The 15,366-nt window shown below is 39.9% G+C and overlaps 1 protein-coding gene across 1 annotated transcript; it reads left to right on the forward strand.

Annotated features, from left to right (window-relative positions):
- The first annotated feature begins 3,758 nt into the window (after positions 1-3,758).
- On the forward strand, positions 3,759-13,741 carry LOC133642973 (3-mercaptopyruvate sulfurtransferase-like). The gene is made up of 2 exons (XM_062037396.1): positions 3,759-4,477; positions 12,980-13,741. Exons 1-2 carry the CDS (start codon positions 3,787-3,789, stop codon positions 13,267-13,269), a joined length of 981 nt encoding a protein of 326 aa, XP_061893380.1. The 5' UTR covers positions 3,759-3,786; the 3' UTR covers positions 13,270-13,741.
- Positions 13,742-15,366: the final 1,625 nt, after the last annotated feature.

A 15,366-nucleotide genomic window follows, 5' to 3' on the forward strand; every position in this document is an offset into this window, starting at 1 on the left:
ACTGGATTCAGAATAAAACCAAATGCTGTCTTACCCAACAATGTTAGTATTTGAATATTGTTACTTGAAGACTTATTCCTGGTTACAATTATACTGTTAAGAAAGTATTGTCTTATATTTTGCCTAAAATGAGAATGCATCATAATCAGTGGTGGCTGGTGAATTTTGTTTTAGGTGGGGCTGAAAGTTTGTAAACCAAACCCCTGTAGGGGCGTCATCCTCCCCCAGAAGATTTATTTGTGATTTTCACATACAAATATTGAAGATCTTTGCTCCTTCTGAACTCTGTGGTAATGTTATTTTCATAAAATACAACCAATAGTACATTAATGTTAAATCTTACTTGTGAAAAGTAATCCCCCGATTCCTATTTTCAACAGTCCGCTCATTTGAGCAGGAAAACGCTGAACATCAGCCTGGCATCTTTGTTTTCTACCTGTCAACTGTCAGTTTAGGCTGCTCGCCGGCTCCTCATCACCACTTCAAGATGCAATTTGCTCGCGTCACAGCAACCAATACTGCGTCTACTTAAAAGATGTCTATGGTTATAACATCATTTCAAACACAGCAATATGTTGCGTCCACTGCAGTTTGCTACCTTATTCATACTTTTTGTCAAGTGATTTTTTTAAGCAGGGTTGCATGAGGTACCTACAAATAACGTCACGTTAGTCAATGTATCACACACATTAACATAACGTTAGACGGCGGTCAGCTGCACCGCGTATTTTAGCCACCTACAAAAAGACAAACATAGTCAAATAAAGGTCAGTTAAAATGTATACTATATTAAGAATATGTGTACATATTGCATAGGGCCCTGACATCTAAAAAGTACAACTCTGTTCATTGTTATGTTCATGTATTTGTTATGTTTTTCATGTGTACGCACACATAAACACACATACAGTATGAGATGAGATCAATGAGATAAGGTAAGAACAGAATAGAAACTGCTGTGGAACAAGTTACAATGCAATATGCCATGGAAATACAATGTTAACACTTTTGTACAAATAAGTACAGTTGCACTTGTTTTTGCAAATGTGTTTATTCTGTAAAGGAATGAGTTAAATGTTTAAAATTGTTTAAACTATTAAAATGACTGGTTAATAGTGCTATTATGAATTGCAATGTCAGTACTATTTTTTTTCCTGCAATTTCAAATGCACTTGTTTTAATAAATAAATACAGCGGTTTAAAAGCATATACAATCTGTGTAAAAATATTAGTCTGTGGTTAAAAGGACTTGAAAGGACTCGAAACTCAAAATGCAGGACTTGTGACTTGACTTGAGACTTTCCAGTCTTGACTTTGGACTTGACTCGGGACTTGCCTGTCTTGACTCGGGACTTGACTCGAGACTTGAGGGCAAAGACTTGAGACTTACTTGTGACTTGCAGAGCAATGACTTGGTCCCACCTCTGATCCACAGTGCGGTTCACATGAATATCAAAAGCCAGTGGAACCTTGTACGCGTGTCTCTTAGTAGGAGACATTTTGTTGTCTTTACAGAAAAACAAATGAAATTAAATATCCGCGAGCTTCTTCTTCTCCGGGGGCGGGTGCTCACCTTGGCGGTTGCTTACAGTAGAAGAAGAAGCGCTTCCTCTTCTATGGGGCGGTTGCTTACCGTAGAAGAAGAAGCGCTTCCTCTTTTACGGGGAAAAAAGATGGCGACTGTTTACCGTAGTTGCGAGACCTAAACCTTATGAAAATAAATATGAATATTAATCCATATATAAGGCGCACCGGGTTATTAGCCGCCCTGTCTGCTTTTGACAAAAATTGTGGTTTTTAGGTGCGGCTTATGGTGCGGAAAATACGGTAATTCAATACAACATATTTTTAACTTGGTTTTTAACCAACATCATCCTTTTTTACATATTTATGAAATAGAAGATAGAAAAATACAAAATACAATACATCACACAAATAATTAAATGGACTTTTAGCACCCTCTAATGGTGACAGACCACGTTGTTCCCATGTTAAAATGGCGAACAATACAAATTTAAATATGAACGTCTTGACACGTCAAACGCACATAGTGCAACAATTATTACCTGCAATGAGTGATCAGAACGCACATACACACAATATGTGGTTAGCACCTCTGCTGGTTTCGATGTCTACAGGGGGAAAATAATATCGACTTCAGTGCAAAATAGTAATACATCTGACGTGAGCAACAACCAATTCAAAACGAAAATTCCATAACATAGCATTTCAACAGCTATTAAATAACTGTGTATCTTACAATAAATGTCACGTTAGCTTTAGTGTAATATATAATATTTTGCAGAGCGATATCAAAACGTGGCTTACCATTAGCAGAGGACAGGAAGTCTGCCAATAAGGTCATATTTACAGACTTTTCAGGTACCAGCAGATGGCGCAATTGGACCTCTCATTGCATAACAAACCAATATACATATTTTAGCAGGAATTTCACTCAAATAATCCAAGTATTTCTTATACCCGTTACATATATATAAGAAATACTTTAATTTCAGTGAATATACTGTGTATATATATATATATATATATATATATATATATATATATATATATATATATATATATATATATATATATATATATGTATATATATATATACACAATATAGCCCTGTGATGAGGTAGCGACTTGTCCAGGGTGTACCTACCGCCTGAATGCAGCTGAGATAGGCTCCAGCACCGCCCGCGACCTCAATAGGAACAAGCGGTAGAAAATGGATGCATGGATATATCTACCGTAATTTCCGGACTATAAGCCGCTACTTTTTCCCCTCGTTCTGGTCCCTGCGGCTTATACAAGGGTGCGGCTTATTTACGGCCTGTTCTTCTCCGACACCGACGAAGAGGATTTCGGTGGTTTTAGTACGCAGGAGGAAGACGATGACACAATGATTAAAGACTGACTTTTCATATACCGGTAGGCTGGTTATTTTGATAACGTACAGGCGAGCACTTTGTATTTGTACTCTGCACGAATGCTGTTCGCCATGTCAAAGATGTGAACGTTTGATTGAATGATTGAAAGATTTATTGTTAATAAATGGGACGCTTTGCGTTCCCAAACAGTCATCTCTGTCCCGACAATCCCCTCCGTGGTAGCAGGAACCCCTATATACTACGGTAATTACACATCAAAACCCTGCGGCTTATAGTCGGGTGCGGCTTATATATGGAGCAATCTGTATTTTCCCCTAAATTTAGCTGGTGCGGCTTATAGTCAGGTGCGGCTTATAGTCCGGAAATTACGGTATATATTCTGAGTGCGATGATGTCACGTTATCGATGGGAAAATGCATTTTTAGACAATATGATTTGCATCAGCGGCTAGGAGACACCAAGAGTAACAAGCGGTAGAAAAATAATTAGAAAGGACAGATTAAAAAAAAAAACTATAATAAAAATACATTTAAAAAATATATATATATTTTTGTTTTTAACTTGGGACTTCCTGCAGGCCAGATTCGGTCCGCGGGCCGTAGTTTGGGGACCCCTGTTCGAGACAACGTTCATGTGTATTTGAAGACATTTTTATTTGTGTAAAAATGGCGTGGGGAATATAAAAAACCCTCTGTGGACCTATTTGGGGTCACTGCCCCCTGTTGAAGACTTTAATACAAAGAACATATAGTACAAATAATCACAATGTATGTTTCTGACTCAAACATTTTTGGGTTAATATGGGTGTACCCCGCCTTCCGCCCATGCGCAGCTGAGATAGGCTACAGCACCCCCCGCGACCCCAAAAGGAACAAGCGGTAGAAAATTGATGGATGGATGGTTGGTTACTTTGCACTTCTCTCTTGTGTTTTTACAAGCCGACTGTTCTCCGCCCCCCTCTAGTGGTCACATTGTGTACCTACGGACTGTCATGGCGGCACAAGCTCGCGCTGTGGTCTCGGCCCAATGGCTAGCAGACGCCATCAAAAACGGTCTGGTCGGCTCCAAAATTCGAGTGCTGGACTCGTCATGGTACCTACCCATAACCAAGCGGGATCCCAAAGCGGAATTCGCCGAGAAACACATACCGGGCTCGTCGTTCTTCGACATAGACGAGTGTAGCGAGCGCAGTTCGCCGTACGACCACATGTTGCCCTCGAGCAGCCACTTTTCACGCTACGTGGGCGAGCTGGGTGTCGACAACGACACTCATGTGGTGGTGTACGACACCAACAGCTTCGGCTCGTACAGCGCCCCACGCGTCTGGTGGATGTTCCGGCTGTTCGGGCACGGCGCGGTGTCGGTGCTGGACGGCGGCATGAAGAACTGGCTCGCCGAGGGTCGGCCCGTGACAGCGGAGCACGTGAAGCCGGAGCCCAGGGACTTCCGGGTGAGCGCGAACCCCACGTGGGTGAAGACCTATGAGGACATGCTGGACAACATCAGGACCAAGCAGGTGCAAGTTGTGGACGCCAGGTCTGCGGGCAGGTTTAAGGGGATCGAGCCGGAGCCGAGGGAGGGTGAGCAGGCTGAGCAGGCTTTTCATTATAATGGTTTAGTTTGACGTTTAGAAGCTAACTGTTTAAAATGTAAAGTTTGCATTTATGTTTCTCAATGAGATCATACACTTGAAGAAACATGAACACACTTTTATGAGTCCACCTCATAACCTTTTTTAACACATGAAATAACAACCCTACTATCATTATTTTCCATTGTGTCACTCTGGTAAGTTAGTTTGCAAACATTTGCCATATAAGAGAAGGATATTTATTAGGGTACTTTAGTTCTTTGTTTTTATCATAACGACACGCAGGGGCGTAGCACCAAATTCTGCCACCTTTCACACATACACAAGACTCTTAAAGGCCTACTGAAACCCACTACTACCGACCACGCAGTCTGATAGTTTATATATCAATGATGAAATCTTAACATTGCAACACATGCCAATTAGATTAGTAAAGTGCAATTTTAAATTTCCCGCAAAATATTCTGCTGAAAACGTCTCGGTATAATGACGTTTGCGCGTGACGTCACGGATTGTAGCGGACATATTGGGACACCATTGTGGCCAGCTATTAAGTCGTCTGTTTTCATCGCAAAATTCCACAGTATTCTGGACATCTGTGTTGGTGAATCTTTTGCAATTTGTTTAATGAACAATGAAGACAGCAAAGAAGAAAGCTGTAGGTGGGAAGCGGTGTATTAGTGGCCGGCTGCAGCAACACAACCAGGAGGACTTTGAGTTGGATAGCAGACGCACTACCGTGAGTACGCAGCTTTGGCTTCCAAACATTTGATCGCTTGCCCGTACGTGCGTGCCGCTATGTGCATGTCACGTACGTAACTTTGGGGAAATATATGTGCTGTATGAACTTTACGGAGGTGAACGGTACTTTGGGCTGTGGGATTGAGTGTGTTGTGCAGGTGTTTGAGTTGTATTGGTGGGTCATATGGACGGGAGGGGGGAGGTGTTTGTTATGCGGATTAATTTGTGGCATATTAAATATAAGCCTGGTTGTGTTGTGGCTAATAGAGTATATATATGTCTTGTGTTTATTTACTGTTTTAGTCATTCCCAGCTGAATATCAGGTCCCACCCGCCTCTCACAGCATCTTCCCTATCTGAATCGCTTCCACTGCCCTCTAATCCTTCACTCTCACTACCCTCATCCACGAATCTTTCATCCTCGCTCAAATTAATGGGGTAATCGTCGCTTTCTCGGTCCGAACCGCTGTCGCTGCGCTGCAGCCAGGGGCACTTGCTCGCTGCTGGTGGCCATGATTGTAAACAATGTGCAGATGTGAGGAGCTCCACAACCTGTGACGCCACGTTACTTCCGGTACAGGCAAGGCTTTTTTATCAGCGACCAAAAATTGCGAACTTTATCGTCGATGTTCTCTACTAAATCCTTTCAGCAAAAATATGGCAATATTGCGAAATGATCAAGTATGACACACAGAATGGACCTGCTATCCCTGTTTAAATAAGAAAATTTCATTTCAGTAGGCCTTTAAAGGGCCCCCCTTCCCACCTTAAACCCAACATCACCACCTGATACACATACAGTCTTGGCATGTTTACATGCATTAAAAACAATTAATTACCAAATTTTCTGGACCATAGGGCGCACCGGATTATAAGGCGCACTGCCGATGAGCAGGTCTAGTCAGGTCTTTTTTCATACAAAAGGCGCACCGGATTATTAGGCGCATTAAAGGGGTCATATTATGATTTTTTTCAAAATTTAAAACATTTGCTTGTGGTCTACATAATAATGGTGGTTCTTTGGTCAAAATGTTGCATAGATCAATGTTTTTCAACCACTGTGCCGTGCAATACAATCTGGTGTGCTGTGGGAGATGATCTAATTTCACCTATTTGGGGTAAAAAATATTTTTTGCAAACCAGTAATTCTAGTCTGCAAATGATGTGTTGGTGTTGTCTAGAGCTCGGCAGAGTAACCGTGTAATACTCTTCCATATCAGTAGGTGGGAGCCGGTAGCTAATTGCTTTGTAGATGTCGGAAACAGCGGGAGGCAGTGTGCAGGTAAAAAGGTATTTAATGCTTAAACAAAAAATAAACAAAAGGTAAGTGCTGCTAAGAAAAGGCATTGAAGCTTAGGGAAGGCTATGCAGAACAAAACTAAAACTGAACTGGCTACAAAGTAAACAAAAACAGAATGCTGGACGACAGTAAAGACTTACTGTGGCGCAAAGATGGCGTCCACAAAGTACATCCGAACATGACATGACAATCAACAATGTCCCCACGAAGAAGGATGAAAACAAAGTAGATGCGGTAAATATCGCTCAAAGAAAGACATGAAACTGCTACAGGAAAATACCAAAAAAAAGAAAAAGCCACCAAAATAGGAGCGCGAGACAAGAACTAAAACACTACAAACAGGAAAACAGCAAAAAAGTCTAAATAAGTCACGGCGTGATGTGACCGGTGGTGACGGTACACCTACTTTGAGACAAGAGCTATAGTGATGCTTTGTTATGGTTTAAAGCAGGGGTGGGCAATTAATTTTTACCGGGGGCCGCATGAGCAACCCGAGCACTGCTGGAGGGCCACACCGACAATATTTCAATTAAATTTTGCTTAAATTATTTTTGATATACCGTAAGATAAAAAATAATAATATTTTCATTTAACCTAACGTATCTTTATACAAAAGCAGATGGCTTTTGATGGTTTTATTTTTTAACACTTTCTTACACAACACTTCCTGATGTATAATACCATGCAAAAATTTCAATTTCTGTCACTTTATCCTGCATCCTCTTTGTTGTGAACGTAGCACGCCTGTAAGGTGATTGGCGAAGAAGGAGGAAGCGTTGCTGTTGCGGAAATGAGGAGTGAGGATAGCTGTGCGTGTGGAAAGAACGAGATAAGTTGAGCTGTGTTAGTATAGCTTGCTCAATAAAAGTTTAAAAAGAGCGTCAGACTTGGTGTGCACTTCTTCTGGACTCTACAATTGATGTCAGAAGTGGGATGAAATGCCTCCCAGTTCGCCTTGCCATCAAACCATGGGAGTCTTCATTGAGGGCGGAATTCCCCCATGGCAAGCAGCGTGAGCTGCACCTGTAGACTCTCTCTCTCTCTCTCTCTCTCTCTCTCTCTCTCTCTCTCTCTCTCTCTCTCTCTCTCTCTCTCTCTCTCTCTCTCTCTCTCTCTCTCTCTCTCTCTCTCTCTCTCTCTCTCTCTCTCTCTCTCTCTCTCTCTCTCTCTCTCTCTCTCTCTCTCTCTCTCTCTCTCCCTCACGTGGCAGGCTGCGCACACAATTAAGTAGTGCAATATGCGCAAAGTTTTACTTCTGCCACCAATTGTAGCGTCCAGAAAAAGTGCACACCAAGTCTGACGCTCTTTTTAAACTTTTTTGAGCAAGCTATACTAACACAGCTCAACTTATCTATTTCCTTCCGCACGGACATATCCTCACTCCTCATTTACGCAACTCAAGAACACAACATCAACTTCAGCAGGTCGTTACACTATATTCTTTAAACACAACAACATGTGTACCACAAATTAAGCACACGGCTTTACCTTTACTTGGCAGTCCATGTCTTGTTGAAAACACGCCATTCGTCATCACCTTTTCTTTTTTTTAGCGTCTCTGGGATAACCGGGCGAACCTCCCATAAATAACACTTTTCAAAAATAAAAGCAGCACAGTTGTATTGCATGCACGACATAGATGGTTTTTTAAATTTATTTTGTAATTTGTGATTGCCGCTGCGCGCACGAGCATACGTCCACACGGAAGTCATACAAATAACGCTTTTCAAAACAAAATCAGCACCGTTGTATTGCACACTCGAGATAGATACTTTTTAAAATGTATTTTGTAATTTATGATTGGCCTCACGCGGGCCGGACAGGGACGTACAAAGGGCCGGATGCGGCCCGTGGGCCGCAGAATGCCCAGGTCTGGTTTAAAGTCATATCCAACAATTGCGACAACAACTTTTTACTGTCAACTGAGTTTCGTTTTTAATGATTTCTGCTGGTGGTGTGCCTCCGGATTTTTTAAACGCAAAAAATGTGCCTTGGCTCAAAAAAGGTTGAAAAATACTGGCATAGATTATGTTTTACAGATCATCTTCAAGCCGCTTTCTGACAGTCGCTTCAGGATGCGCCATTTTGTGGGCGGTCTTATTTACGTGGCTCACCTTCGACAGCGTCTTTGTTGTAGCGGTGTAGCGTGCAAGGACGGGAGTGGAAGAAGTGTCAAAAGATGGAGCTAACTGTTTTATTGACATTCATCCATCCATCCATTTTTTACCGCTTGTCCCCTCAGACTTTACTGTAATCAACAACGGAGCAGCATCTTCTCATCCGTGGCTCACTAGTGCAATAACATCACCGGAAATGTGTCCCGAGAAAAAACATCCGACCGGAACCCTAATAACTAAAGTTCCGTGGGTGAATTATGTAAACCCACTGCACTGGTAGTTTTTAGTGCTTCCATAGCGAGATATAAGTTAGAACTTTACACTACTTTATATTAGAAATGGCAACAGCAGAGGATGAATGTCCCATAACAAGAAGATAGAGAAAAAGTAGAAGTTTATCGACTATGGTGAGACGGACTACAGTGACGAATGTGCGCACATTTTCAGGACTTATGCAGATCTCAAATACACATCAGCAGGTACCAGAAGGTAAGAAAAGTTGCTTTTGCATAATATTGTGAAACAAAACGCCAAATAATATGTCTGCTAATGGGTGCCATTTTGCGGTCCTTATGCACACACCATAGTATCTCTGACTACGGTAGCCGTAATGGGCCGACAATCCATCAAGCAGCTTCAAAGTCATACTAAAACATTTTGACAGATATTTGAGTGCTGTGTGTAATGTTCTTTATTTTCAATGGAACATTTAAAGGTTTGGTGTTGTTTACTGGCGCCATATTGCAGTCTACACGTATCTCTTATGTGTGACTACCATCTACTGGTCACACTTATCATTACATCATGTACCAAATAAAATTGCTTCGAGGTTGGTAAGCACAACCAAAATTATTACACATTTTAGGCTGTTGGAACCGTTCAAATCGCAATCGCGAAAAGGATGTTTTTTTAAAAAATTCCTCCAGAGGTAATCAAGAAGGGTGAAGGATGTCAAGATTTTACGCAACATGACAAAAAAAGAGGCACACATTTCAGACCAAGGAAGCAAAGTTTGCAGTGATCACTTTGTTAAAGGTTTGTTTGATATACTTTTAACGTTCAGTATTTCCTATTTAAGTATTATTTTGATATTATTCTTTTTTCGGAGTTCTTAAAACGCATTTTTGCTACGAGTGTTTTGTAGAGCGCAAACTCGGCAAGTCTAAATAAAAGAAATCAACTTTGAGCAAAACCTAAAAGAGTTAAGCTTATTCCAAAGGCAGCCATCATAAATGAAGCTTTCAGCACATACACAATGTTGACATCTATAGTCATATTTTGATAAAGACTGGTAAAAACACGCATACTCGTAAACGCCGCGTGTAGCAACAATAAGGCAACAAACATGGCTGTCAACGCGAAGTTAAATCATGAAATGCAACCCTACTAGAGCTAAAACGATGCATGCACTATACTTATTTTCTTGACCCAGCCCCACACAAAAAAGTTGTGAACCTCCATGCTTTTCAAAAGTTTTCATCTGTTTTGCCCTGTAGAATGACGTCTGGAGCACCAGATAGTTCGACATGTCTTGGAACTCGACCGACGGATAATCCTTGATCTCACTCGATAAACCTTTTTTTGATAACGTATAGAGAGCGATTCCATTGCATAGTTTTTGTTTGTTTTGCTCGTATTTGATTTTAATGGTAAGATCTATGCCCCTGGCATAGTCAGATAGTTCGCACTTTGTTTGCGCCACAGTAGCCATGTTGGTTTGGTGACTGGATACAACCTATTTATCGGAGATCCAGTATTCTTCTAGCCCAGTGAATCTCAAACTGTAGTGGTACGTGGGCTCCATCTAGTGGTACGCTAGAAATCAATTAAATATAGGCATGTTCCAATGCCAATACGACGCTTTTTGGAGGTAATGCATTTGCGGTAAACTAATGGAATCCATAGTAGTGGGTGATCCACCGCTCTCAGTGGTGAAGGATGTGGGATTTTGCCGCTTGCCTGGTCGTAAATGCATGGCAGAAACAGCCCTTCCCATTCGCAACTAATCTCCACAAAAATTCAAGGCGCGGACTGTCAGCTTCACAATCAAATATTACGTCTTTATCAGTGATTCTATTAACAGCACATTGGGTCGGCCAGTGGGCTATAACACCTAATACTGTAGATAGAAACCGTCGGTAAATTTCCAAAGCATCTTAAAAATGGTAAAATCTCTGAAACCCCCTTAAACTCCATGACCCCCAGCTGATATTTTTCAGTCCCTGTCATGAATTTGTCATTATTCACTTAAATATCATTATAAAGATGTCAAATGTTCACCTCATAGTGTAGAGCAGGGGTGCTCACACTTTTTCTGCAGGCGAGTTACTTTTCAATTGATCAAGTCGTGGGGATCTACCTCATTCATATATATAATTTATATTTACTTACTTATGAAATATATGTTTTTGTTAACAAGTTAAAGGTGTTTAATGATAATGCAAGCATGTTTAACCCATATAGTTAATATTGTTAATAAATTAAAGGTGTTTAATGATAATACAAGAATGTTTAATACATATAGTTAATATTGTTAACAAGTTAAAGGTGTTTAATGATAATACAAGCATGTTTAACACATAGTTAATATTGTTAACAAGTTAAAGGTGTTTAAAGATAATACAAGCATTGTTAACACATATAGTTAATATTGTTAACAAGTTAAAGGTGTTTAATGATAATACATGCATGTTTAACACACATAGATTCCTTTCTTTCATGAAGACCAGAATATAAGTTGGTGTATTACCTGATTATGATGACTTGCATTGACTGGAATCAGACAGTAGTGCTGATAACGTCCGCATTTTCAAATGGAGGAGGAAAAAAGTTCTCCTTTCTGTCCTATACCACATGAAAGTGGTTGGTTTTTGGCATCTTATTTGTCCAGCTTCCATACTCCTTTGTATACACTTTACAATACAATCGGCGGCAAACTCCGTAGCTTGCTAGCTTGTGCATGCCAGCTTTCTGAGACTCTTAGCACAGGCAGGATGAAGCAGAGCTTTTATTGTGAAGGCAGGAACTGTGCAGTCGTTCTTCGGAGTTTTGACGACAGGTACGGCGCCAGAGTCTGTTGAAATAAAAAGTGTTTCTCGCCTTCCTGTCGGTAATTTTTTCTTAATAATGAGCTGACAGCTGCCAGCGTCATCTCAGAAGACCCTCAAGGTGCCGTGAATGTCAATCAAGTGATGAAAGTGACGTCATAGTGAAGATTTATGATCGCTCATTTTTAGGACTATTTTTTTAATGCCTGGCTGGCGAACGACTGACACACCCTCCGCGATCGACCGGTAGCTCGCGATCGACGTAATGTGCACCCCTGGTGTAGAGATTAGCTGATACACACAGGGTTATCATAATCATCAGTGGAAAATATGAATTCTGATTATATATCATTATTATTATATTATTATTTGTGCATCTCCTGGGAGTTAGGTACCCCCCGGTCTTTAAAAACTAGTGATGCCTCGGTTTCTAACTTTAATTGAGGGTCCTTGAGTGCACCACAGTTATGTGTAATGACATGCAACAGTGAAATTTGTACATAACTTTCTCCAATGCTACCACAAATAGATGTATTATTGTTTTACCTTTCTTCTATCACCTCTCCATGTTCTAAAATATTTTTTATAGAAAATATGAGTTCTGGATACCAACATGTTTTGGCTAAACAAGCGTATTCCCTTATATTAGGGTTAAAATAAGCTATGAGAAATAAACATTTAAAAAAGGAGTAGCTCTTTGCGTTTTTCCTTTTTGTAAAAGTAGCTCTTGGAAGAACAAAAGGTTAGAGATTTCTGGGTTATCCAGTCAGATTTCATAAGAAAGTAATCTCCAGAAAAGGCACCATAACAACAATGATGGAAATAATAATGTGTCCTGAATATCCAACTTGTTCACAATGGTTTAACAAACTTTAAAAAAAATAATGTATAATGTACCTGTAATATAAGGTGTAATTAAATAATCACAACTTCTTTAAACAACAATATTGGCTCATCTACTGGAATAATGGTCTATTAGAATGCATATTTGGTGTACTATTGAATCAATACAGCCACACATGCACTTAAACTACAATTACACAAACAGATTAGTGTCATTATGATTTAAAATCTTGAAGGCTTTAATTTATAAATTCATGTTGGCTATATTCAAACATTTTTAAAGGATTTTTTGTGTCTTGGACATATTTTTGTTAATATGTCAGATGTGGGTTTACTTATCTTGGTTTTGGTCATGTGTTTAAAAATATTTTGGAATATTAAAAATGTAATCAAATGCTTTCATTATATTTGTTTTTGTTTATTATTTTGATGTTTTTTTACAGGCACGTTGCCAGGCCACTTCCCCGGTGCAGTCAACATGCCATTCACGTCTTTCTTGGACGCCTCCGGAAAATATCTGGCCAATGACGACTTGTCCAGACTGTTCAAGGAGGCTGGCGTGAAACTGGACCAGCCGCTTTGGGCCACCTGCGGCTCTGGCGTCACAGCGTGTCTCGTCGTTCTGGGCGCTCACCTGCTGGGCCACCCGGGGGTGTGCGTTTATGACGGCTCCTGGGCCGAGTGGTTTAAACGGGCGTCTCCTGAGCATGTCATCTCAGAGGGGAAATGGTAAACGGATAGTACTTGTATAGGGCTTTTTTACCTTCAAAGCGCTTTGAAACTATTCAGAAGATGTGAGGCGTCTGGCTAGACGCAGACTACAATGACAAAGTGAAGCAAGCTATTAAACATTTGCACTTTTAAACAGGGCTTTGTAGAAATACATGATCAAATCTATGCACAGTTATTAATTGCAAGTTGCAACACTACTTAAGATACATGTATGATGCCAAGCGCTACTGCTTGTGTTTTCAGCGGAAGTCTTTAAAAATGTAAAAACAAAGTGCACTTTTTTAAATAAGCAGAACAGTATTTGACACATTTCACATAAAATGCATGCGTTTATGATTCCCTGTAAACTTTGTGTAATTCCCTAAATAGTAAATAATCAGCTTCTCTTTGGAGCAAATTAGTGGGAGGTTACAAAATATTGTAGATGGCAAACAGATTGTACTGTGTATCAGTTTGTGTATTAAATGAGATTTTCAATATTTGCTGTGTTCTTTTCATTAAGAGTTTTTTCCAATTGAACTAAACTGAGCCATTAAAATTGTTAGGTTAAATTGCCGTATTTTCCCCCTTTTCCTTTTATAATTCAAGCCGTTTTGGATGCCTCTTAACGCACTTTATGACAGTGGGCAATTTGTGACATCACACTGTGACGGACATACTAGTACATGCTCTCTCCCAGTCACCGCCTCTGCGCTCTGCTCACTTGTGCTGAGACTGTTGGCTGGAACCTCCCGCCAACAGTCCCATTTTTGTCTGTGTCTGGAATTTTTTTTTTTTAGCAATGATCAGGATATATATTTCTGGGGTGAGGCATGGAGGGGTTTATTAGCCTCCACAAATGAACCATTTTTGCATAAAGGGGGTCAAATGTGACTTTGGAGCAAAATTTACACCAACTAAATATTATCTAGACCAGTGATTCTCAAACTGGTACGCGAGCTCCATCTAGTTGTATGGCAAATAAGTCTAAGTATGTCAATCAATCAATCAGTTTACTTATATAGCCCTAAATCACGAGTGTCTCAAAGGGCTGCACAAGCCACAACGACATCCTCGGCTGAGATCCTACATCAGGGCAAGAAAAAACTCAACCCAATGGGATAACAATGAGAAACCTTGGAGGGGACCGCCCCGCCCCAGCGGTGCAATGGATGTCCAGTGGATCTAGCATAATGTACTATATGTACAATATTATGCACTGTATAAAGTGTATTTTACAGTGGCCAAAAATATTAAGTATACTTAATGTTGTGTATGTATGTATATATATATATGTATGTATATATACATTATATATGTATGTATATATACAGTATATATGTATGTACAGTATGTTTGTTTGTATATATACAGTATATATGTGTATGTATATATATGTATGTAGGTATATGTGTATGTATGTATACATATCTATATGTGTGTGTGTGTATATATATATATATATATATATATATATATATATATATATATATATATATATATATATATATATATATATATATATATATATATATATATATAATGTGAGTGTGAATGTTGTCTGTCTGTGTTGGCCCTGTGATGAGGTGGAGACTTGTCCAGGGTGTACCCCGCCTTCCGCCCGATTGTAGCTGAGATAGGCTCCAGCGCCCCCCGCGACCCCGAAAGGGATAAGCGTAAGAAAATGGATGGATGGATATATATATACACATACACAGTCGTGGTCAAACGTTTACATACAGTTGTGTAGGACATAATGTCATGGCTGTCTTGAGTTTCCAATCATTTCTACAAGTCTTATTTTTTTGTGATAGTGATTGGAGCACAAACTTGTTTGTCACAAAAAACATTCATGAAGTTTGGTTATTTTATGAATTTATTATGGATCTACTGAAAATGTGTCCAAATCTGCTGGGTCAAAAGTATACATACAGCAACATACATTATCAATTTTGGGGATATAGAAAAGTTACAATCAAATCAAATAAGCTTCATGGCATGACCTCTAACTTAATGTGAGTGATTATGATTGACGACACCTGTTGACTTCTCTGAGCCCATTTAAATAGGGCTCATGTGATGCAGTCATTAGACTCGGTTACAAACGTGACAATGGGAA

Source organism: Entelurus aequoreus, linkage group LG25 (assembly GCF_033978785.1).
Source record: "Entelurus aequoreus isolate RoL-2023_Sb linkage group LG25, RoL_Eaeq_v1.1, whole genome shotgun sequence".
NCBI lineage: Eukaryota > Metazoa > Chordata > Actinopteri > Syngnathiformes > Syngnathidae > Entelurus > Entelurus aequoreus.